We start from the raw sequence: 22217 nt of genomic DNA, 5'->3' as shown, positions 1-22217 counted from the left end.
CCGGGACCATGACCTGAGCCGAAGGCAGACGCTTAACGACTGAGCCACCCAGGCGCCCCTCGTCTTTCTCTTCTAAAGTTGGCCTGGTTGGACTGCATTTGCTGTCCCTCGAGATCAAAACCTGCGTGGCGGCCCCCAGGGGAATTAGAGGCCAGCGCCTCCTCAGACTAGCGGCACCCGCCCAGAACACACCCCCCAACCTGGGCCGCGGTGGGACGGCCCGGGGGCACCGTCGCCAAAGCAGCAGGCCCGCTCCCATTTCCGGCGTGACCGCAGGACTCCGAGTAGCGGCGCCGCAGGAGCCGCCGTCGGCTCCCGGCACGTCACTTCCGGCGCGTCGCTTCCGGCCGGCTGTGAGCACCTCCGCCCGAGGCTCGGCCCGCCCCCCGGCCCGCCGGTCGCGTAGAGCGGGGCGGAGGGACGATGGCCGCCCCACGGTGAGGCGCTGCTCGCCTGGCCTCCGGTCCACCAGGGACGGAAGGGTCTTCTCGGGGCTTCCCGGCGCACGCGATGCGACCTCTCCTACACCTCAGCCTCGCGCAGAGCCCTCGGGGAGTCGGAGCCCGACCCCCAGGCCGCGTGCCGGACGCGCCCCGGCCAGCAGCGGTCGGCCCCGTTTGTTTCCCCGGAGGCCGCTCTCTCCGGCCCGCGGCCCGCAGCCCACCTTAAATGCCGCGCGCCCTTAAGGCCCCGACGTGGGGCGGGGTCGCCGGGTGTCGGGAAGGCGCCGCGCCCCCCACCCGCCCTGCTCTCCCCCTCGGCCCTCCCCAAAGTCGTGCGGCCCAGCTCCGAGTCCCGCTCGTGGGGAGGGCCCTGAGGCGACCCTTGCCGCCGGCGCGGAGCCAGCCCCTGGGTGGGCGCCCTGTCCGCGGCTGCGAGCGGCCCGCGAGTCGGCGATGCTCGCACGCGGAGGCCCCGGGAGTCCTCCGCGCCTCCCGGATGCGCACGGAGACCCCGCGCTGGCTATCGTCCCGCGGCCCTGCTGCGAGCGGTGGGTGGAGGGGCCGCGGCGTGGGGGAAGGGGCCGCGGGCGAGCCCCGGGCCGGGCCCCCTAATCTCGCTGCAGAGCGGGGCCTCGGGCGCGCAAACCCGAGGCGCGGGGAGGCGCTTGGGCCCCCGGAAGGCTCCCGCAGCCCTCTAGCTTCCCGGCTCACATCGGGAGAGAATCCTTGATGCCACCTGTCTGGGTCATTTGTCTAAGGGTGCGTGGCCAGTTTACCCGGAAACGCTGAATAAAACAAACGGTAGAGGCCGCCTCCGGTGGCCGCCTATCCCGCTCCGGACCTAAGCCCGGCCGGCCTGTTCCCGGCCCTCCTCCTACGAGAAGCCCCCTGGTCCACCCCCACGGCCTTTGCACTCGCCGTGCTGCCCGCATCCCCAGGCGGAGCCCTCTTCTGAGAGGCCCCGCGCCTTTCGCCCGGTGGCCTTGGCCCGTGTTCTCCGTCTCGCCGGGTACGCCCTCTTCCACGCGCCTGCTCCTCCCACTTTTCTCCCCCGCCTCGCTGGTCCGAAGGCGCGGCCAGCGTGGGGCGCACTCGCGTCCGCTCTTCCTGGCTGCCGGGGCCCGGCGGGGGGCGGGGTCAGCGCTGGGGGCGCGGGCCGTGTTCTCGGTTCCGGGGCTTCTTGCGTTGTGAGCCCCTGGACCCAGGCGCCCCCGAGGCGGGCACGACCCTGGAGCGGAACCAGGTAACGGACGCTGCATCCGCCCCCGGGGCCTAAAGGCACGGTCGCCCGGGAATGTATTGCAATTGATAGCTTTCCTGCCTAGGATTTTGGAAAGCGGTCCATTGCGTAGCGAGTGAGCTCCTGCCGAGTGTTGGTTTTAGCGGACTGTTAGTTTGCGAGTTGGGGCTCAGAGCTTCCTGCATTCCGGTCCTCAGATGACTTCTACCGGGTTTGCTGGGCCTCGTCCAGCTAATGCCGTTGCAGTCACCCTGCTTCAGCCTTTGACGCATTGCCCACCGCTGCCGTAAAGGGGGGGGGGGGCCTATTTAGAGGTGGATTCTTTGTTCAGTGGCTTTTTTTTTTTTTTTAAAGATTTTATTTATTTTTTTGACAGAGAGAGACACAGCGAGAGAGGGAACACAAGCAGGGGGAGTGGGAGAGGGAGAAGCAGGCTTCCCGCTGGAGCAGGGAGCCTGATGTGGGGCCTGATCCCAGGACTCTGGGATCATGACCTGAGCTGAAGGCAGTCGCTCAACCAACTGAGCCACCCAGGCGCCCCTGGCTTTTTTTTTTTTAAGTTTGGGTTTTTTTAATGGAGTGGGATGTACTTTACCAAAAGTATTTGAACTTGCGAGTAACATTTTAAAGCAGAATGAAAGCGTATTAAACAGCATGGAAAGGGGCATTAAGAGCCGGAATAGAAAGGATTTTAGATGAAAGAAATCCTCTTTCAATGTAAACAAATTAGAAACAGGAGAGAAACAAACCAAGATTTTAATGAACGTGAGACTCTGCCTCCCAGAGTTGCCGGCAGCCCTAACCTGGCATAGATAGGCTCCTCGGGATCGTTTGTGCGTTTTAAATCCGAGCACATCGTGCAGAGGTCTTATAACTCTGCTCTCACTTAATCTATGACAGATATTTTTTTGTTAAAACTTGTCGGGCTACATTGTGTCACCTTGGTAATGGCCAGCCTTTATTACACACATACTCCCTATTGGATACTCAGACAGTGTCCAGTTTCTCAGTCTTAAAAACTAAGCTACTGGTCTGTCCTGGTATGTACAGAGGTCCAGCAAGAACTTTGTTAAATTGTTTCTTTAGGATAGATCCAGAGATGGAATTTTTAATTATGCTGTGTAAAACTTGTAGACTTCCAGTACATCTCATCTAAAATGCCCTGTTGACAATTTGAACCAATCTAGAGTTCCTTACCCAGTGTTTGAGAATATCTTGAGTTGTTTGTTCTAGAACAGGGATTCTTAACCTCAGGCTGTGAGCCTTGGAATTTAGGACTTTGCAAAATTGGCTGGGGAAACATCGACATCTTTATTTTCGTCAGCCTCCAGCTGAGCTTTTCTTCATGGTGGCAGGAGCAGCACCCGTGGCTTCGTCTCCATTTTGGAGCCCAGGGAACCTTTCTGGCTGGCCCTGAGCCCCTCACTGCAGAGTTGAGCAGAGTCCTGACCCCTCTTTAGGACATGTTATGTAGTGGGGCGCTCAAACCAAGTCCAGATGTCCCATGTTTGTTTCTTGAGGTGTTACCACATCTCAGTAGACCTGGTTTCCTTTTAGTCCTGCAGGTGCACATTCTGAGGACAGCTCTGGGCAGGAGAGAAGTCAAGAGCTGCTCCCTGACCTACTCCATGCTGGTCAGAAAGGGTTACGGCTTAGTTCTTGTTCTTTGTGCTATAATCTGAGAGGGAGATAATTCGGACCTTTATCCCCAGTGACCTGGGGGTGCCGGTGCTCCACCTTGTTTCCAAACTGCTGTTGGCTCTTAAAGCCAATTCTTGTCAGATTAAGGTTACTGACTTTTAGTTTTTGCAGGACAAGAATTGCTTCCCTCTGAAAGCTCCTTGAGTCACGTGGTCTACAAAAGAACAGGCTGTGGAGACACGTGAGCTGGAGTCCAGGAAGGCATCTGTGACTCCACCAGGACTTTGGTGAGTGGGACCTTCTGAGCTCAGGACCAACTGACCAGCGGCTTTCGTGTGTCATGCCCAGCACAGCCGCTCAGGGTCTTCCCTGCATCCTGGCTGGAGTGGGATCTGTTCAAATTTAAACTCCAGGCTCACGACGGATGATAAACATGATTTTATTTCATCCATGTTGAGAAGATCTTCGTTGTCACTCACCTCCTTTTGTGTATTGCTATATGTTCCCTGTTTTTACTGCTCGATGTTACATCATGTGAACATTCCTGCCTGATGTGTTGGTTCTCCCAGGGACAGACAGCTGGGTTTCTGCTGTGGACGTTCTTTTTTTTTTTTTTTTTAAAGATTTTATTTATTTATTTGAGAGAGGGAACACAAGCAGGGGGAGTGGGAGAGGGAGAAGCAGGCTTCCTGCGGAGCAGGGAGCCCGATGCGGGGCTCGATCCCAGGACCCTGGGATCATGACCTGAGCCGAAGGCAGACGCTTAACCGACTGAGCCACCCAGGCGCCCTCTGCTGTGGACGTTCTTACATGTGTCTTCTGGTGCACACGGGCAAGACTTTCTCTAGGGGAAGGTCTCTAGGATGCAGTGGTTTGTGGGATCATGGGGAAGGTGGCCAAATGGTGATTTTCTAATTCTACCCTCCCTTTGACATCAGTCCGTTGACTTTTTACTGTAAGCAAGAGCTTTCTTCTCTTCTCCATTTATCACTGTGGATGTTTGGGTACTTATTTTGTTCAGTGAGTTCTGATCCTGTGCTATCATTATTCACTTTCTCTCTCACAGTGCCCCTAGATTTCTCCAGAGGGTGTTCCCTCGTGTACTTCTGTGTCCTTTAACCTGTCCTTTCAGTGTTTGAGCACTTCCTTTCTTTTGGCCCAACTAATGCCCCAGCCCTGAAATCAGCCATTTCTCTGAGGAGGCTGGTTCATTTCAGTGGAGAATGAGATTTAGAAACAAAGACCAGGACAGGGTGCTCACTGCGGCCGGGCCCTCAGTGGCCAGATTATGAAGCAGATACAGAGATGAGTGTATTGTGGGCAGGTGTGATGTGTGTGCTTCCATCTGTCCACGAGTGCTGATGCCTGATTCCTCCGCTCATCGCAACAGCACAGTGCACTCCACCCTCCTCCTCTGCATCTGTGCTGTCTCCAGATGCACACCGTGGTCTCACTCCCAGGGGCCACAGAAGAGTCACTTACTGCTCAATCCTGACCCATGAGTCAATAAAAAAGCCCACTATCTAGAGTTCAGTGTTGAGGTTCTATTTGTTTTTAATCTGAGCACATATATTTTGCAAACTGTTCAGAAGGTACATGGATGGGTTGTCTCCTCTCTTCAGCGTGACTGTGTTATTTATTTGATTTGTGGTTTGGTTCACCTCTTCCCATTTGTATCGCACTTTAGAAATTGTGTTGATTTGGTTATTTTTGTTTTTTAAGCATGTGGAACATTAATATAGTTCCAGAAGTCATAACTGTCTCAACAGGTGCATTTGAGAACTGTTGTCACTCTGTTTCCCTCTCTGTGTTCCCTCCTCCCCCACCACCAAACAGTCTCCTTGATTCCTTGATCTTGGGCTTATCCGCCCGCGTCTCTTGTTGCTCAGTGTGATTTTATTTATTTATTTATCTGTTTTTAGTCTTCTCTAAATTTATTTATTTTTAGTCACCCAGAGTGGGGATCAAACCCATGACCCCAAGACCAAGAGCTGCATGTTCCCCAACTAAGCCAGCCCGGTGCTCCTGCTTTCTGTCTTTAAATAGCAGTTCTTCCCTGTTTTTCTCTGCTGGAACTTTCCTTATTATTATTTTCTCCATACCTGGGTTACTGTTTCTTTAATATTCTGATTTCACATCTCTTTGCTGCATTCCAGATAATTTCCTCAGATGTTTTTTTCGAATGCAGTAACTTATCAGCCCTGTCATTTCTGTGTAACCCATCGATTGAGTTGTTTTGTATTTCAGATTTTTCAAACTTTTCATTTTGAGGAACTTGTAGACCGACAGAGGAAATAACTATACCTGTATGCCCTTCTCCCAGCTCCCTCCACTGATGTCTTCCATGGTGCACTCCGCCGGTCTGGGTTCAACCCCACACTGCATTCAGTGGCCGTGTCCCCGTGGTCTTCGTCAGTCCTTGACTTTTGTGACCTGCGTACTTTTGGGTTTGTCTGACATGTTCTTTCGACTAGATTTGCAGTCACGTGTCCGTGGCACGAAATCCACAGCAGTGCCATGTTCTTCTTAGTGCATGGGATCAGGGCAAACAGGACGTCTCTCTGTCTGTAGTGTTTTCAACTTTGGTCGCTGGGTTGGGGTGATGTCCGCCAGTGTCTCGGTAAAGTCACGCCTCCCATTTGTGATGAGTTGGCACCTGCAGGCAAGCGGTTTGGATGCAGTCACATCCTTGTTTCAGCTCAGCAATCAGGTGACTCATCTCTGGACATTTACCCCCGATGGCGTCTTGGGCTTGTTCACCTGCATGACTGTCCTATCAACCTGCCACACTTAGGCTCTGTCTGTCCCTCCCTGGAGCTGCCAGGCAGCCGGTCCTCCCCCATCGGCCACCCCTCCCTCCTCAGATAATCTTTGATCTTTGACCCGCATCCATTGATCTTCAGATGCAAAGGTCTTCTGGCCTGGATTAAGCAAGATTTTCTCCAGAGCCGATTGCTTCTGGCACCGGCGGCTGTGGGTGTGGCTGGGAGCCGGACCCAGGTTCATGGCCCACCTGCCTCAAGCACCCCGGCTACTTTTTGGGGGGTCCTGTCCTGAGTTGGAGCTTCCTGGGAGCCTCTGGTGAGATTTTGCTTCTGCTGTCCCACTCTTGACTTCCAAGGGTCCTTGTCTGGTGGCATCTCCTTGTGGCCGGGTGCTTCAGCTCTCTGGTACCCCCCTTCCTGGGACCTGCTGCCTCCTGCTCTGCACTTCTTCCAGCCCTTTCCTCTAATTTCTCGTCTTAGTCTTCCCCCATCTTAATTCTCTGTCCAAGCCTCTCCTTGGGGTCCTGATTTCCATACTCAAGCTCTGTCCTTTGCCTGTTGAATTCTCCAGAGAAGAGCCATCTGGTCTCCTGCCAGGGGGGTGCAGCTGTCTGGCCGCCTGTGACCCTCAGTCCCCGCATTCCCTGCAGGCCAAGGCCTGTTTCAGCCCCCCACCCTGGGCCCCTGGAACCCCGGGAGGAGTCTTGAGTGCAGTCACTCTCCTGGCCAAGCCCCTGGACATTCTTTTTTTTTTTAAAGATTTTATTTATTTATTTGACAGAAAGAGACACAGCTAGAGAGGGAACACAAGCAGGGGGAGTGGGAGAGGGAGAAGCAGGCTTCCCGCGGAGCAGGGAGCCCGATGTAGGGCTCGATCCCAGGATCCTGGGATCAGGACCTGAGCCGAAGGCAGACGCCCAATGACTGAGCCAGCCAGGCGCCCTGCCCGTTGACATTCTTGCTTTCTTGCTTCTCTCCCTGACCTCCGTGGGTTTCTGTCTCACCAGACAAAAGCAGGCAAGCAGCCGGGCATCCCAGTGTGATTAGTGAGTCTTGACGTGAAGGACAGAGGCAGAGCCAGTCTGTTATGCCTTGGACTGCTCCAGACCTGATTTTCATATCTGGACTTGGTGTGGGAACCATGCGCATGTGGAGGGCTCCGGCCCCTCAGTCACCCTGCTGGACATGAGGCCCTGGGCCCGGTTGTCACATTGATTCATCACCGAGCTGGGTGGGCTGTCTGTGGAGATGTTGATGGTCACAAAAAGAGTGTGTGCTAGCAGGTGAGCGTGTCTTGGTGGCCTGAGCATCTGCCCTGGGATTCCGGGCCCTGTTGGGGGCATGGGGTTGGGAGCACTGGTGTGTTGCCTGCTGGTCGGCGTGACTGGGCCTCTGGGTCCCCAGCACCTCCTGCACCCAGAAGCCTGGTGGCTGCCTCCGTGTGGGTGGAAGGAGGAAAAGTGCAGACCCCCGGCACAGAAAGAGAAAGCTCCTGGTCACCGAGGGGCAGATGGTGAGGGAGGCAACCCCCGGTTACTAGGAGAGGCCCTCACACTCTGAAGTCTGGTCCAAATGACTGGACAGCAGGCTGCAGGGAGCTAGGGAAGGGCAGGCAAGTTAGGTCTGCTAGAAGGTGCTGCCAGGCCTCCTTCCCGCCAGCTTGAAATCTGAATCCATCATAGGAAGGAAGATTTGGCTCTAACCGAATGGGCTCTGGCCTAAACAAGCATTGTCTGAGTAGATGCAGGGGCTTGGGAATGTCAGCTGAGGTCTGGGAGAACTGCTTCCCGGTGCCCTTGATGCTTCTCCACACGTCAATCTGAGCTTATACAACAGTTTAGAAAATAGCACGATGCCTCCCTATACACACGCATGCACTTTGCAACGCCTTTTGTTTTTCCCCTGGGCCCCGTCCCTACCGAGTCCTCCACCCCTTGAACTCTGGCCTGAGTTCCCTGCTCCCCACCTTTTTCAGAACTTTTTATATTTTTGTTTCGAAACAATATTGGGTGTTTTGGCACGTTTAACAGCCTTGTGGGGAACCATGTTGTATATTTCCTTCCACTTCCTGGTCTTGTCATTTCAGACCTCCAGCAGTTTTAACATTTCCCCATTGACTCTTGGGCAGCGGCCCTGCATCTGACTGCTGTAGGCCTTGGCCCCATGATGTGCTATGATCTGTTCGTCCTTCAATAGACATTTAGGTTGTGTTTTGTTGTTTTTTTTTAAGATTTTATTTATTTATTTGACAGAGAGAGAGAGCACAAGCAGGGGGAGTGGAAGAGGGAGAAGCAGGCTTCCCACAGAGCAGGGAGCCCGATGTGGGGCTCGATCCCAGGACCCTGGGACCATGACCTGAGCCGAAGGCAGACCCTTAACGACTGAGCCACCCAGGCGCCCCTAAGTTGTGTTTTGCTACTAACAGAAATGCTAGGGGTGCCTGGGTGGCTCAGTCAGTTAAGCGTCCAACTCTTGATTTCAGCTCAGGTCATAACCTCGAGGTCCCGGGATCGAGTCCTGCGTTGGGCTCTGAGCTCTGCAGGGAGTCTGCTTCTCCCTCTCCCGCTGCCACTCCCCCACCTTGTGCTTGCGCTCTCTCTCTCTCAAATAAATGAATGTCTTTTTTAAAAAATGCTACGTTAACCCCCCATCTTCTGGAGATTTTTATGAGCATCACACACGGGTCCGCCCGGGACCACCTGTCGCTGCAGCCAGCCTCAGCCGCACGCCCTGTGGGTCTCTTACTGTTTCTTGTCACTTGCAGAGACACCGATTAGGTCTGTGTGTGCTACTGGGTGTTTTCAGCCTGGGACCGTCAGTGACAGAACCGTGGGCTCCTCGGAGGGAGTGCTCCCCTCCCCCCCACGGTAGCTCTCTGCTTGGCCACACGTGAGAATCAGCCAAGGAGCTAAAAATTCTGGTGCTTGGGTTGCACCCACAATTCTCTGAGCCCACTGGTCTGTGCAGAGCTGGGCCCCTTTCTGTCGGCTTGTTTGAGCTCTGGGCGTGTGAACGTGCAACTAGCATCGAGGACCTCTGCTCAGGCCGGGGTGCTTCCCCATGTGACCCTGTAGGAGCAGAGCAGCCGGACATGGGGACACAGAGCTCGAGGGCGAGTGGTCAAGTGCAGGTCGGCAGTGTGCGTGGACGCCCCTGGCCAAGCAGTCACTTCCGAGCGCAGATCCGACAGAAACACATGAAAAGACGCTCACAGGACATTCCTAGTGGCACAGTGTGTGTTTGTTAGCAGAGGTGGTGTGTTCATTGGGGTTCAGGCGTGAGAGCGGGACCATAGCTGTGTGGAGCCATGTGCATGGGCCCTCGTTTATTGAAAACCAACTTCTTGTTAAAGGTCTTTATACAAAGGGAATATATGTGCCATCGAATGGTGGTTTCTGGTTTCTTGAATCTCTGACCAGAAGCAGATGGGGAGCAGGGAGCATCTGGCCCTCGAAGCGCCTGGTCCTGGGGCTTCTCGGTGGGGGTGGATCATGACATAGACTTTAAGGACAAGGAGAGTGAGGGTGGCCTAGAAGGTTGTGAGTTTCTCAGATGGAAGCCCAGCGGAAGGGGTGCTTGGCCTGCGAGGGGTCAGTTACCCACCAGCATGTTCTTCGCTGTATTTGTCGGTCCTGTGGGTACTTCCGGAGTGTCAGCCCCTTGCCCTGCAAACAGTTCAGCTTTGGAATCTCAGCAGTGGCTTCCAGGCACCTGTGACCAACACTGACGGGGTCTCTGAGAAGCAGGACCTGGTGGTGCTGGGGGCCTTGAACTTAGGATTTGGCCCTAACGGGGAGGCTTTCCTGAGGAGGCAGAGCCCACAGAGGCAGGGAGAGGCAAGGAGCCAGGATCTGGGGCCTGGGGACCCTTGGGGTGGGGATGCTCTCTCTGCTGTTAGGGACCCCGTGCCATAGGTCGGGGGTGTGGAACACAGACTCTCCACGTCCTCTCTGGCCTGGCCAGTCCTAGCTGCACAAGCACCTCATCACCCTGAACAGAACAGTGGGACTGGGCTGGGGAAGAGGAGGCTGAGCAGGGGCATTTTAGCAGAGCCCTGAACATTGAAGAGCTTATCCTCATGTGGGGGCAGTGGGAGCCCATGGAAGGGCCAGGCACACCCCATTGTGATCTGCAGTGCATTTTGGGGAGGCCGCTCTGGTACATCCACGGTTGGGATGCATGTGGGCAGCCTGCTCAAGACGTGGGTGCTCGCTGGGGCCTGTGACGCTGAGCTCATGGCGGACAGAGGGAGGAACACTGCGGGCCAAGGCAAGGTGGGGGAGGACGGCCGAGTCTTGTTGCCACCCATGCCTGGGGGGAGTGGGGTGGGCAGCCTATGCTCCTATGGGAGGCCCTTCTGGGGGTGCCAGGGTACAGGAGAGGAGCTGCTAAGCCCCAGCTGGTGGTGCAGCCAGTTTAGCCCCTGGATGCCTCCTGCTGCAAGCCCCAGGAGTTAGGGATGAAGTATGATGGACGTCCTTCTAGATGTGTAGCTGACAAGAGGAAACCCCCAGGTGTCAGAAACTGAGGGAACAGGAAATCTGAGTGCTCAGCCCGTCTGAGGCTGGCTGGGGACTCGGGTCTGATGTCACTGGGGAAGGAGGTGGGACCCTGGCCCTCCTGAGATGGGGCAGGCAGTTGTCCCTGGGACTCGGCTTAAAGCAGGAACTTGGAGAACTTGCCTGACTGCCACAGAAGCCAGGTCTGACTAAGCCTGTGATCCTAGGAGAGAGGACGGAGGCTCACTTGAGAAGCCGTGACCACAGGTCTGACAACAGCAGGTGTGGGTTCCATATGCTGAGGGTTTGTCTAAAAAGTAGCACAAAATTGATCCTAGGCCAGTGACACCCTGGAGCATGTGACAGAGGCAGACCCCAAACCCTCACTCTGGAAGAAACCCCCAGGGCCCAGGGCGCACGGGGCCCCCTGCACAGCAGGATCTGCTGGAGGTGACTAATGTACACCACATACAACCCCAAGGCCAGAGCCCGCTAATACACAGAAAATCAGGGTGGCGCTGCTGAGGTCTCAGGTAAGGAACGGTCGGAGAACGTAAGGAGAACGTAAGAAGACGTAGGAAGGGAGGAAAGAACAAGACACTGGGGGTGCCTGGCTGGCTCAGTCAGGGGAGAGTGCAACTCCTGATCCTGGGGTCATGAGTTCGAGCCCCACGTTGGCTGTTGAGATTACTTTAAAAATTTTTTTAAGTTAAAAACAAGAACAATATGCTGTGAGAAAAACAGACCAATTTCAGGTGGAACCAAATAGAACATCCACAAATGAAAAATAGAGTGATTGTAATTTAAAATCCAGTGGACAGATGAAAAACCCAGCGTCTCTGGCAGATCGGTGCTCCTGCGAAGAACTGCTGGGAAAGCGGGATAAAATATCAACGGTCAGGTGCATGTGTGCAGATAACAGCACCAAGACCCACTGGGCAGGCCAGGGCCACGGCCTCTCCTCGGGGACTTCAGCAGGTCCCAGATCGGGCAGGAAGGTGCAGAGCCCCTGGCATGGCTTCAGGGGGAACAGCAGCCTGGACGGGGGCCTCTGGGGGTCTCTGTGCAGACAGTGGGCACGTGGGGAAGGACAGCTGTTGGAGCCTTTGGTTTTCAGTATGCTGGGGAGGGGAGATGGGGTCTGTAGGGGCTCCTGTCCTTGCACGCAGATGTCCTGTCCTAGCACACAGATGCCCTGTCCTAGCACATAGACGTCCTGTCCTTGCACGCAGACGTCCTGTCCTTGCACGCAGACGCCCTTTCCTTGCACACAAGATGTCCTGTCCTTGCACATGGATGTGAAGATAAGGCCAGAATTCCATGTTTGCATTTTCACACTTACCTCAACTTGGTGGTTAAAACTTCTAAGGACATTAAAATGTTCACCATCAATAATGCAGTTTTTTTTTCTTAACATTTCAGCCTGCACTCGCCAGGGAGAGGCGAGTCGTGGATGGCGCTCTCTGCTCCCTGCAGACCTTCACCTGGGAGTCAGCCTGACCCATGCTGCCTGCAGTCTTGAGGGGACAAGCATGTCGGCTTCAGCAAAATCCCTGGCACTGGCAGAGCTGGCCCCCGGCCCCGAGGACAAGCCCAAGGGGAAGCCGCTCCTTGCCTGGGGCTCTCTCTTCGGCCCCCGCAGCGAGAAGGTTGTTTTCACCAGGAGCGAGGGAACCCCCGAGGAGAACGTGCTCACCATAACCATCACAGAGACCACCGTCATCGAGTCCGACCTGGGCGTGTGGAGCTCCCGGGCTCTGCTCTACCTCACACTGTGGTTCTTCTTCAGCTTCTGTACCCTCTTCCTCAACAAGTACATCCTGTCCTTGCTGGAAGGGGAGCCCAGCATGCTAGGTAACGCAGGTGCCCGGCCTTCTGGGGGTGAGGGCCAGGCCCCTCGCATCTGCAGATCAACGCTGGGTCCGTGTGAGAGGCACACGGAAGTGCCCACGGCCCCGGGGAAGGAGGGCACCGAGGGTTCGGGCTGTGAGCGTGTCTGGGATGCAGAACAGCAAACGTCCTGTCTGCCTGCGCAGTAGGAACGGAGGCAAGTCCCTCCTCTCCCTCCTTCAGGTGCTGTACAGATGCTGTCAACTACGTTCATTGGATGTGTAAAAATACTGGTTCCTTGCTGTTTATATCAGCACAAAACCCGGCTTTCTTATCCACCCAATTTCCTCATGATCATGCTGTTTGTGGGTCTAATGAGGTAAGGGGTCTGACGTTTTGGCTGAGTGTTGCATAAAATGTCTTGGCCATCACTAGGAGTGGGAGGCCAGCTGACTGACCCTGTAATTATGGGATCACAGGTGTTTTCAGTGCAAACTTTATGTAATCCGAGGGCTGTCTAGAATTTAGGACAACAAATGTATTGGTTTTGTTCAGAGTCTTTCTGGAACTGCCATGAATCTAAGAGTGGTTTGAGAGGGACGCCCCTCCTCTCCCTGGGCTCACCGGTCTGCACACACGGAGCAGCACCCTGTGTTTGGGGTTGCGGGGCCCCTCCCTGCAGGGCCAGACCTCAGTCTTCATGGGGGAGGCCAGCAGGGTGGGGAGCGGGAGGAGGAGGGCAGCTGCAAGTGGACTTCTCCATCCCAATGACACTTTTGGCTTATTTTTAGGTTTGCAACAGTGGTTTTGGGTCTGGTCAGCCTGAAAAATGTGGCGGTTTCGTTTGCTGAGACAGTGAAGAGCTCTGCTCCCATTTTCACTGTGATCATGTCCCGGATGATCCTGGGGGAGTACACAGGTGAGGGGTCCTCTGGCCCCAGTGCCCCCTCCCCGCCCACCTGTTCCCCCTCCCCCGGGGTGGGGGCTCTCCCAGCAGCGCTGTGTGCTGGGGCTCACCTCTCGGAGGTGGACATTTTCACTTCCGTCCTAGAACATTCTCCGAGCAGTCACAGTGCCTCACGCACTCACTTCAGCAAGTGTTTCTTCGCCTCAGCTGAGCGCAGGGCTGTTTGGACATGTGCAGGCCTCGTGGTTGGTGGGGACACGGGAGCAGGGGAAGGAAGTAAAAAGCAAGTGAAGGAGAAGTCACTGGTCCCCTCCTTCCGTGTCACACGAGGGGCTGCCTGGTGGTGGTCATGTGCTGGTGCGCCCAGCGGTCTTGCCCAGGTCGGCCACCTCCTGCGTCCTTCCCGAGCTCGTCTGACAGCCTGCTCTTCACTGCTTCTCAGCTGCACGTTTCCGTCCTCCATAAGGCCCAGAAAGCTGATTTATTTACAAATCGCCAACCTTCAATGACAGCAGACTGTTCCCAACTCCACGTTACACACATGTTCCTGTTTTTCCCACCAGCCTTTTCAAACGGAGCCCATCCAACATTGTTCCGTGAAAACGACCAGAGTGCGGAATAATGCACATACTGCGTAATCTCTCATCTAAGAGCAGTACCGATAGGTGTTTAGATACAGATACACATTTGCTTCAACTAAGAAAATGACAGGAACTTGAGGCGAGTGGTGGAGGGAGGAGAGCGCCGATTCGCAGCTGGACCCCTCCCAGATGTGCCTCGGAACCACACACGTGTTTGAGGTGGTGGTAAGACGATCCAATCAGAGTGTAAACAGCAATCCCTAGAAATCACAAGCAACAGGAAACAAACGAAGCTGATTGCATATCAAGGGGGGGGGGCCTCATCCACACTAAGTTTATTTCAGTGACTTGGAAACAGCATGGTTTGGCTTCCAGCTGTGGTGGCTAAGCTTGGGGTTAGACCAGCTCTCTTGTTGAGAACAGTGAGAACATCTCGATAAAACTTAGCAAAAAGGATCTCTCGGGGAGAATGACCGAGGGGCCGGGATTCCAGAGCTGAGGGTCACCCGCTGCAGGGACCCCGATGTGTGGCTCCCTCCCCACAGGGGCATCTGCTGATTCTCGAGCAGTGGCTGGGACTTGGGGCAGAGCAGCCTCGTGGGGCTGCAGGGCTGAGGGCAAGTGTGGCCTGCCAGGGGGACACCCCAGCAAAGCCCTGGGCTCTCCCCCGGGACCCCAAGCATGCCCACGCCCGTGGATGCCTCCCAACAGCAAAAGCAAGTCCTTCCTAAGGGTGAGACGGCACTTGCGGCCTTGCGTTCTCTGGGTTTTCACATGTACAGTCTGTCATGCAGCAGACATTTCTAGGAGGACTGGAGGCCAGGACCACATGCGAGAAAACTAAGGGTGCTGGCAGGCGGAGGCCCAACACGCCAGGTTCCCTTCCTCCAGCTCTCAGCCTGGCAACCGCATGGGCCTGGGGGCTGCTCCTCGGTGTGCTGGGGGCTCCCTAGTGACTGGAGTCTGGCCAGCACGGTCCTGTGCCGGGAGGTGGCCATGGTCTGCAACAGTCAGCGTGGGCCTCTCCCACGGAAGACTTCTTCCCTCATACTTTGAATTTCAAAGTAAACTAAATAGGATCTGAAACTGAAGCAACATGAGGCCCAATGTCCTGTTTCCAAAGTGAATGTGCTTTTCCGTTCGCTCACCTTAAACTCTGTGTCAAGTTTGTTCCTTGGATTTCAGAATGAAGCAAAGAGAAGTGACCTCCACATCACTGGCAGGTTGTGGCAGGAGACTCGTTGAGCCAGGGCGTCAAACTGCCCCCACCTCTGGCCCCCCCTTTCGGACAGACTGGTCTGGAGACCGTTCGCCCACCCTCCTCATTCTCAAGCGAGAGTTTGTGCTACTGTGGTGCCTGGCAGGGCGGGACTTGGGGCTCAGGGCCCCAACCTTGTGCATCCTGCCCGTGGGCCCGGCAGACGCACCTCATGGAGAAAAGCCTCGTAAGGCTCCTGGCCTGGAAGAGGGTGGCGGGCTGGGTGCAGGCGTGGACGTGGATGTGTTGTGTTTCCCTCCAGTGTAAAGAACCGGTAGCTGCTCATTTTTAAAGCGAAAGTGGAATTAGCAGCTTTCGTGAGGGGTATGAAGATGGCCTTGGCGCCCAGAAGAGATTTTGCAGTGGGCAGGCTGACCGCGGCATCTCTTCTGTATCTTTTGCCCTTTCCAGGGTTGCTGGTCAACCTCTCCCTCATCCCCGTCATGGGAGGCCTGGCACTGTGCACGGCCACAGAGATAAGCTTCAACGTCCTGGGGTTTTCGGCCGCGTTGTCCACCAACATCATGGACTGGTGAGTCAGGAAGAGCGTGGGGACACATGGTGTGATCAGGATGATGGATGTTTAAGTCCAGATTAGCTCAGAATTACATCCCATAATTCAAAGCTGGACACATCTGATGCTGCCTTTTCCGAAATACCAAACACCTTGTATCTCAATAAGGTAACCGTTTCTCAAAAACCAAGCCAGAGTTTGGCAACACGTGGTCTTGGTATGAAGAACACTCATCGTAGGGACGTGGCTAGCTAACATGCCAGAGTGCCCTTGTGGGTTCATGCATCTACATTCAGCTAAGCAAAGGGGAAGAGGCCGTCCTGCACCTGGAACAAAGGGGCGGTTTCTGGTCTGTGCCCAGCGCCGGCACCGGGGAGGGGGCAGCCCGAGTCAGGTGATATGCACGTGGGAAAGGGAGGTTCCTTGTCCTGCAGCAGGAAGGGGACGGATGTTGTGTTGCGGGCTGCCCTTGGATTAGCGCAGCCGCCCTGCATCTGGGCTGTGGTGTTGAGTCCACACTAGGCCCCGGCTGGCCCTGCTCTGTGAGAAGTACTGATTGCCTCTGGAAAAGAGAGGAGAAAGCCACACGGGAGTTTATCATTGCCTTTACTGTTAAAGTCGGACAGGTTCACCCTGAGGTTTTCGATACTAGGGCCAAGTAAACATTTAAAAGTCATCTGTAATTTCATTTCTGACGTTTAGATGTATTTCTTTCCGGCTTTTTCCCTCTTATGTTTGTAGCTCCTAGAAATCTAATATGGCCTCATCATGCATTCGGTCTGGGTCTGGCTCTGCTCCCTCTGTGGTCCCGTGAGCGTCGCGTGCCGACACCAGGGGCTCTCAGAAGCCTGGGCCTTGTGACTGCCTCCTTGTGCGGCTCGCAGATGCCTGCGAATTAATGACTCTTTGTCTAGATGTGCAGGGAGCATCTCCATTGAGTTTCTGACGTCATCAGGGTAAATTCCCACCAGAGACATAGAGCCTGAGAGTGTCTGGTTTATAGTTCTATAGCGGAACCTTTGGTCTTACCTCGCCCTCAACTAAGTTTTTGCATCAGAACAAAATGAAACAAGCCACTGCTTCCGGAGCCCAGAGGGCAGAGTCCCTAGTGGAAGTGGCAAGCCCTTTGGTTCCTGGGGAAGCTGGACGCCGTTTCATTTTCTTGTTGGCCACATGTGTGTTTCCCCTGTGGTTTGTCTGTTCCGTTTGGGAGTTTTGTCCATTATTTTTCCACTGGAGTCTTTGTGAGCTTAGACTGTGTTGTTCACCCGCCCCCACACGTTCAGCCTGCAGGTGCCCAGCCTGTGGCAGTTACTGACTTATGGGAACTCTTGGTTCAGGGCAGGGTTTTGTGCAGCACTTAGAGCAGGGACATTGGGATCCTGTGACCCCTAAGAGCTAGGTAACCTCAGGCACATTGCTCAATCTCTGAGTGCCTCAGTTTACCTTTCTGTAAAAGGGGCCAGTCATGGGGACCCCTCATAGCGGAGCGATGCCCAGGAATCCCCCGGCGTGGGCCTGCCGTGCGGGGGCCTGCCGTGCGGGGGCCATCCCCGAGGGCTGCCGTCGTCACCGCTTCGGAAGGATGCAGACGCTCGGTTCCTTTGAGGTCCATGCTGACCCCTTGTATCAACAGCTAACCTCTTCTTTTCTTTATTCTAGTTTGCAGAATGTTTTTTCAAAAAAACTCCTCAGCGGGGACAAATACAGGTTCTCGTAAGTATCGTTAGCCCGTGAAACTCCCAATTTTGTAGGCCCGAGAGGACTTCTTGCCCATTCGAAGGTTCAGAATCCCCTGTAGACCTCACGCTTTTCCCACTTTGGCTTACATGGCATTTATTTATTTATTTAAGATTTTAATTTATTTATTTAACAGAGAGAGGGAGCACAAGTAGGCAGAGCGGCAGACAGAGGGAGAGGGAGAAACAGGCTCTCTGCCGAGGAGGGAGCCCAATGTGGGGCTCGATCCCAGGACCCTGGGATCATGACCCTGGGAACGGCTGAGCCACCCAGGCGCCACATGTGGCTTTTAGAAGTACTTTGTGGAGGGGACGCCTGGCCAGCCCAGTCGGAAGAGCAGGCGACCCTTGATCTCAGGGTGTGGGTTTGAGCCCCATGGTGGGTGTAGAGATTACTTAAAAAAATAGATAAACTTTAAAAAATAAGTAAATAAAAATACTTTGTGGAAACATGGAAGAAAAGCCCCACCTGTTTCCAGCTGCCTCACTGAAGCGGCTGAAGGGCCGGCGGGTTCATGGCTGCGGGTTGGCCGGCCACTCGGACCCTCCCCGTCGTGCCGCACAAAACAGACTCGTGCGCCGGCGCTCGGGGCGCGCTCGCTGGAGCCGCCCGCTTGAAAGCCGGCCTCGGCCGCGCACAGGGAGCGTCAGGCGCGTGTGTTGCCCCCGCAGGGCTGCAGAGCTGCAGTTCTACACCAGCGCTGCGGCCGTGACCATGCTGGTCCCCGCCTGGATCTTCATGGTGAGTTCAGGACGCCGCTGGGTGTCTGTGCTGGCGTTTCTCCGGTGACGGGCGAGTGGGTCGATGTAACTTCCAGGCCATGGGGTGGCTCCTTGCCGCGCTCACAACGGCAGCAGCCAGCGCGTGACGAGAAGGGGGAGAAGGCCGGAAGCCAAACCTGGGACGGGGCTCTGTGCCCGTCGAGGCCAGTCTGTAGCTGTGGAGTGCCCTGAAGTTTGGGGGGGGTCTTTAGGCTTGCTTATTTTATTAGTATTTTAAAGTGACGTGCCCTCTTGGAGCAAGCAACAGGGCAGGAGTATATACACCAGAGAGCAGGTCTGTCCCCTGATGCCCCTGACCCACTCCTCCAAAGCCCCTTTCCAGACCTGTCTGCACGGCTAGACTCGTACTCAGACACACATGTATGTGGCATGATTCCACCAGTCTCTTAAAAGCATGTGTTCGTGTCTGTGCAGACCTTTTTTTTAATTTATTTTTATTTTTATTTATTTTTTTAAGATTTTATTTATTTATTTGAGAGAGAGAGAGAGAGCACATGAGAGGGGGGAGGGTCAGAGAGAGAGGCAGACTCCCCGCCAAGCAGGGAGCCCGATGCGGGACTCGATCCCGGGACTCCGGGATCGTGACCTGAGCCGAAGGCAGTCGCTTAACGGCTGAGCCACCCAGGCGCCCAGACCTTTTTTTTTTAAACACAAATGGAACTGGGCTGTTCTGTCCTCTGCTTGTGCTCCGGGTGTGACTGTGCCCTGACCCGGCCCCTTTGACAGACGCCTGACTGCCTGGCACATTTCACACCGAACAGAGAGTTTCACGTGTCGTGTCTTTAGCAGACGAGGGTGTTTCTCTAGGATACATTCTTGGAATTGAAACGGTTGATTGAAAGACTGTGCATATCTAAAAATATTTTTATTGTGATAAAATGTACATAAACATAAAATTGACCATTCTACCCATTTTATTTTTTTTAAAGATTTATTTATTTATTTATTTATTTATTTATTTATTTATTTATTTGACAGAGAGAGACACAGCGAGAGAGGGAACACAAGCAGGGGGAGTGGGAGAGGGAGAAGCAGGCTTCCCGCTGAGCAGGGAGCCTGATGTGGGGCCTGATCCCAGGACCCTGGGATCATGACCTGAGCCGAAGGCAGACGCCTAATGACTGAGCCACCCAGGCGCCCCCGTTCTACCCATTTTAAAGCGTACGTCAGATACGTTAACATTGTCGTCAGCCACTGTCACCGGCCATGCGCCGACTTCCATTATCTCGGACTGACGCTCTGTGCCCATGAAACAGGAACTCCCCACTTACCCCGTAGGGGGAGCGAGACTTTACCTCTCCCTGCTAGGGTCTCTGGCTGGGCGATTAACAGGGGACGAGCCCACAGACTGATTTAACATGAGCTTTATGTGACACGGGAGCCTCATGAGGAAACCAAAGGAGGGGTGCAACCTGTGTGCGCATGTGCCAGGCTGAGCGGGGAGAGGTGACTGTGGGAGAGTGGGCTGTGTGTGGGGTGGAGGCGGGTGAGTCCGCCTGACTCTCGGTCTCTGGTGACGAGCATGTCTCGTTCCTCCTGCTGCGTGGGCGACCTCCATGTGGGGCCCTTGTCTCCTGCTTCTCAGGAAGGAAGAGGGAGGTCCAGGCCCTTCTTGTTCCTGCTCTTTTTTAAGGGTCTTCCGCCCAAAATAATCCTGATGCCAAAGCGGCATATTTGAGTTCTGAGCTACTTCACCCCTCCCTTAGCCCCTGGCACTTACACTGGACTTTCTGTCCGTATGGATCTGTCGACTCTAGGTCCCTCATGTCAGTGGAATCCTAGGGGATTTGTCCTTTGGGGATTGGCTTATGTCACTGAGCGTGGTGTCCTCAAGGTCCCTCCTGCTGTAGCAGGTGTCAGCACTTCTCCTTTCTAAGGCTGAGTCATAGTCCCTGTGTTGCTGGAGCACGTTGTCCGTCCATCCACCCACCGATGGACACCTGGGTAGCTTCCACGTTTTTGCTCTGGCGGACAGTCCTGCTGTGAACCTGGGCGTGCACATAATGATTCAAGACACTGCTCCCGGTTCTTTGGGGCATGTACCCAGAAGTGGGGTTGCTATTCCTGCAGTAATTGTCTCTTGAACTTGTTGAGGACCCACCAGACTTTCCGCAGCGGCTGCACCATTTTACTTTCCCGCCAACAGTGCTCGAGGGCCCCACATCCTTGCCTGCACCTGACCTTCCCGTTTTCTGTGTTTGATGGTCACCGTCCTCATGGGTGTCAGGCGGTCTCCCGTTGGGCTGTTGGTTTGTATTTCCCGGATGGTCAGTGATACTGAGCGCCTTCTTGTGGCCTTATTGGCCATGTGTATATGCACGTTCAGAATGTTGGTGGGTGCCGAGTGGTTGTCCCCAGAAGGCTGTTTTCAGAGCACCGCTCAGCATCAGTTTGTGGACCCGGATGACTGGGTACGTGACCCCACGCTTCTCTGAGGGTGAGCCGCGGAAGGAAGCTGGGCAGCAGCAGAGCGTTGTTCCTGTTCTGACCCACAGGACTTGCCGGTGATCGGCAGAAGTGGGAAGAGCTTCAGTTATAGCCAGGATGTCGTGTTGCTGCTGCTGATGGATGGCGTTCTGTTCCACCTGCAGAGCATCACGGCCTATGCCCTCATGGGCAAAATTTCCCCTGTGACGTTCAGGTAAGCACAGTAGCTTTCCGAGAGACAAAGTGTGCGTCCAGGTCATTTGCAGAGGAGCGGACTTTAAGCCGGTATTGTTATGAACGGTCTTTGTGGTTGTCAGATGTGAAGTGAGGGCCATGGCCACATGGTGTGACCGCCGGGCCGTGCTGTTCGGTGCCGTGTAAAATATGGCAAAGCACAGGACGTCCATCTCTAGGGAGACCCCACCTACACATTAGCATGGAAACTGGAGCAGTTGGGAGTGTTTTTCTGTCTGGGACAGCATGTCAGGGGCACTGCCTGTGATGCTCGAATGTTCTGGGCTGTCCAGTGGGGGGGCCATGGGCACCTGAGGTGGTGAATGCAGTTAGGAACAGAATTCTTTTCTTTTATGGTTTTATTTATTTACTTATTTATTTGAGAGAGAGAGTGTGTGAGCACAAGCAGGGGGAGTGGGAGAGGGCGAAGCAGGCTTCCCGCCGAGCAGGGAGCCCGATGCGGGGCTCGATCCCAGCACCCTGAGACCATGACCTGAGCCGAAGGCAGACGCTTAATGACTGAGCCACCCAGGCGCCCCCAAGGAAGGGAATTTTTAATTTTATCTAATTTTAAGCGATTTTAATTCGAAGAGCCACACGTAGCCATAGCTCCCGTATCAGAGGCACCGCTGTGGAAACAGAGGCCTCGCTGCCTTCTCTTCCTTCTGTAACTGGAAGAGTTTAATGGAAGCGCCATTCAAGACTGGAGAGTTTTCAGTAACAAGCAGAAAAGCATGAGCTCCTGTTGCCAGCAGCCTAGAAATCCACGTCCGCAGCTTTGGCCACGTCCTGTCATGTAAGTCAGTGGCCTGTTTTTTCAACCTCTGAGCTGGTGGCAGAGCAGGGGAATGGCCCTCAGCTGCGAAGTCCCCACTGCACTTGCTAGAACCGCAGCGCCCCGAGGCCTCGCCGAGCCGCGCCAGCCTCTGTCTCCCCGGCACCTCTCTGGGCGGCTCGTGCTCCTCCCTGCCCACGCCGTGGGGCCCAGGTCAGCACAGCAGCCGTGTGCGGTGCCAGTCATGTGCCCTGACCTGTGACCTGTGCGGCCCTCCCACTTCTGGGTCCCTAATGGGAAAGGTCTGCAGGAATGTCAGCAACTGTCATGATCTTCAGATTTGAAGGTGTGGTGGTCACTGTCTCTGTCACACATTCTGGTATCCGTTTGGGGCCAGGAATTATTTCTTTTTTTTTTTTTTTTAAAGATTTTATTTATTTATTTATTTGAGAGAGAGAGAGAGAGAAACAGCATGAGAGGGGAGAGGGTCAGAGGGAGAAGCAGGCTCCCCGCCGAGCCGGGAGCCCGATGTGGGACTCGATCCCAGGACGCCGGGACCATGACCTGAGCTGAAGGCAGTC

The 22217-nt window shown here is 54.8% G+C and overlaps 1 protein-coding gene across 7 annotated transcripts; it reads left to right on the top strand.

The window, feature by feature from the left end:
• Positions 1 to 302: 302 nt before the first annotated feature.
• SLC35E2B (solute carrier family 35 member E2B) lies at positions 303 to 22048 on the top strand. Of its 7 annotated transcripts, none has more exons than XM_081817301.1 (10): positions 303 to 437; positions 3496 to 3611; positions 12011 to 12442; positions 12662 to 12797; positions 13210 to 13337; positions 15576 to 15696; positions 17341 to 17394; positions 18090 to 18159; positions 20696 to 20841; positions 21455 to 22048. In XM_081817301.1, the coding sequence occupies exons 3-10, from the start codon at positions 12121 to 12123 to the stop codon at positions 21462 to 21464; spliced, it is 987 nt and encodes a 328-aa protein (XP_081673427.1). In that variant the 5' UTR covers positions 303 to 437; positions 3496 to 3611; positions 12011 to 12120; the 3' UTR covers positions 21465 to 22048. The 7 variants fall into 7 exon arrangements, with proteins under 7 accessions (XP_081673427.1, XP_081673429.1, XP_081673424.1 ...); XM_081817303.1 differs by lacking the exon at positions 303 to 437 and adding an exon at positions 1078 to 1452; XM_081817298.1 differs by lacking the exon at positions 303 to 437 and adding an exon at positions 1480 to 1686.
• The last annotated feature ends 169 nt before the right edge of the window (positions 22049 to 22217 follow it).

The sequence above is a fragment of the Leptonychotes weddellii genome, chromosome 4, assembly GCF_054177405.1.
Source record: "Leptonychotes weddellii isolate Sample4059 chromosome 4, ASM5417740v2, whole genome shotgun sequence".
NCBI classification, from domain to species: domain Eukaryota; kingdom Metazoa; phylum Chordata; class Mammalia; order Carnivora; family Phocidae; genus Leptonychotes; species Leptonychotes weddellii.
This window is presented reverse-complemented; position numbering and strand designations above follow the sequence as displayed.

What these genes read in the sequence shown, in the direction of transcription:
- SLC35E2B (XM_081817301.1), top strand. Translation starts at nt 12,121, where the DNA reads ATGTCGGCTTCAGCAAAATCCCTGGCACTGGCAGAGCTGGCCCCCGGC. An exon ending in AGGGGAGCCCAGCATGCTAG is followed by an intron (nt 12,443 to 12,661) that starts GTAACGCAGGTG and finishes TCCCTCCTTCAG; the next exon opens with GTGCTGTACAGATGCTGTCA. An exon ending in GGGGACAAATACAGGTTCTC is followed by an intron (nt 17,395 to 18,089) that starts GTAAGTATCGTT and finishes TTGCCCCCGCAG; the next exon opens with GGCTGCAGAGCTGCAGTTCT.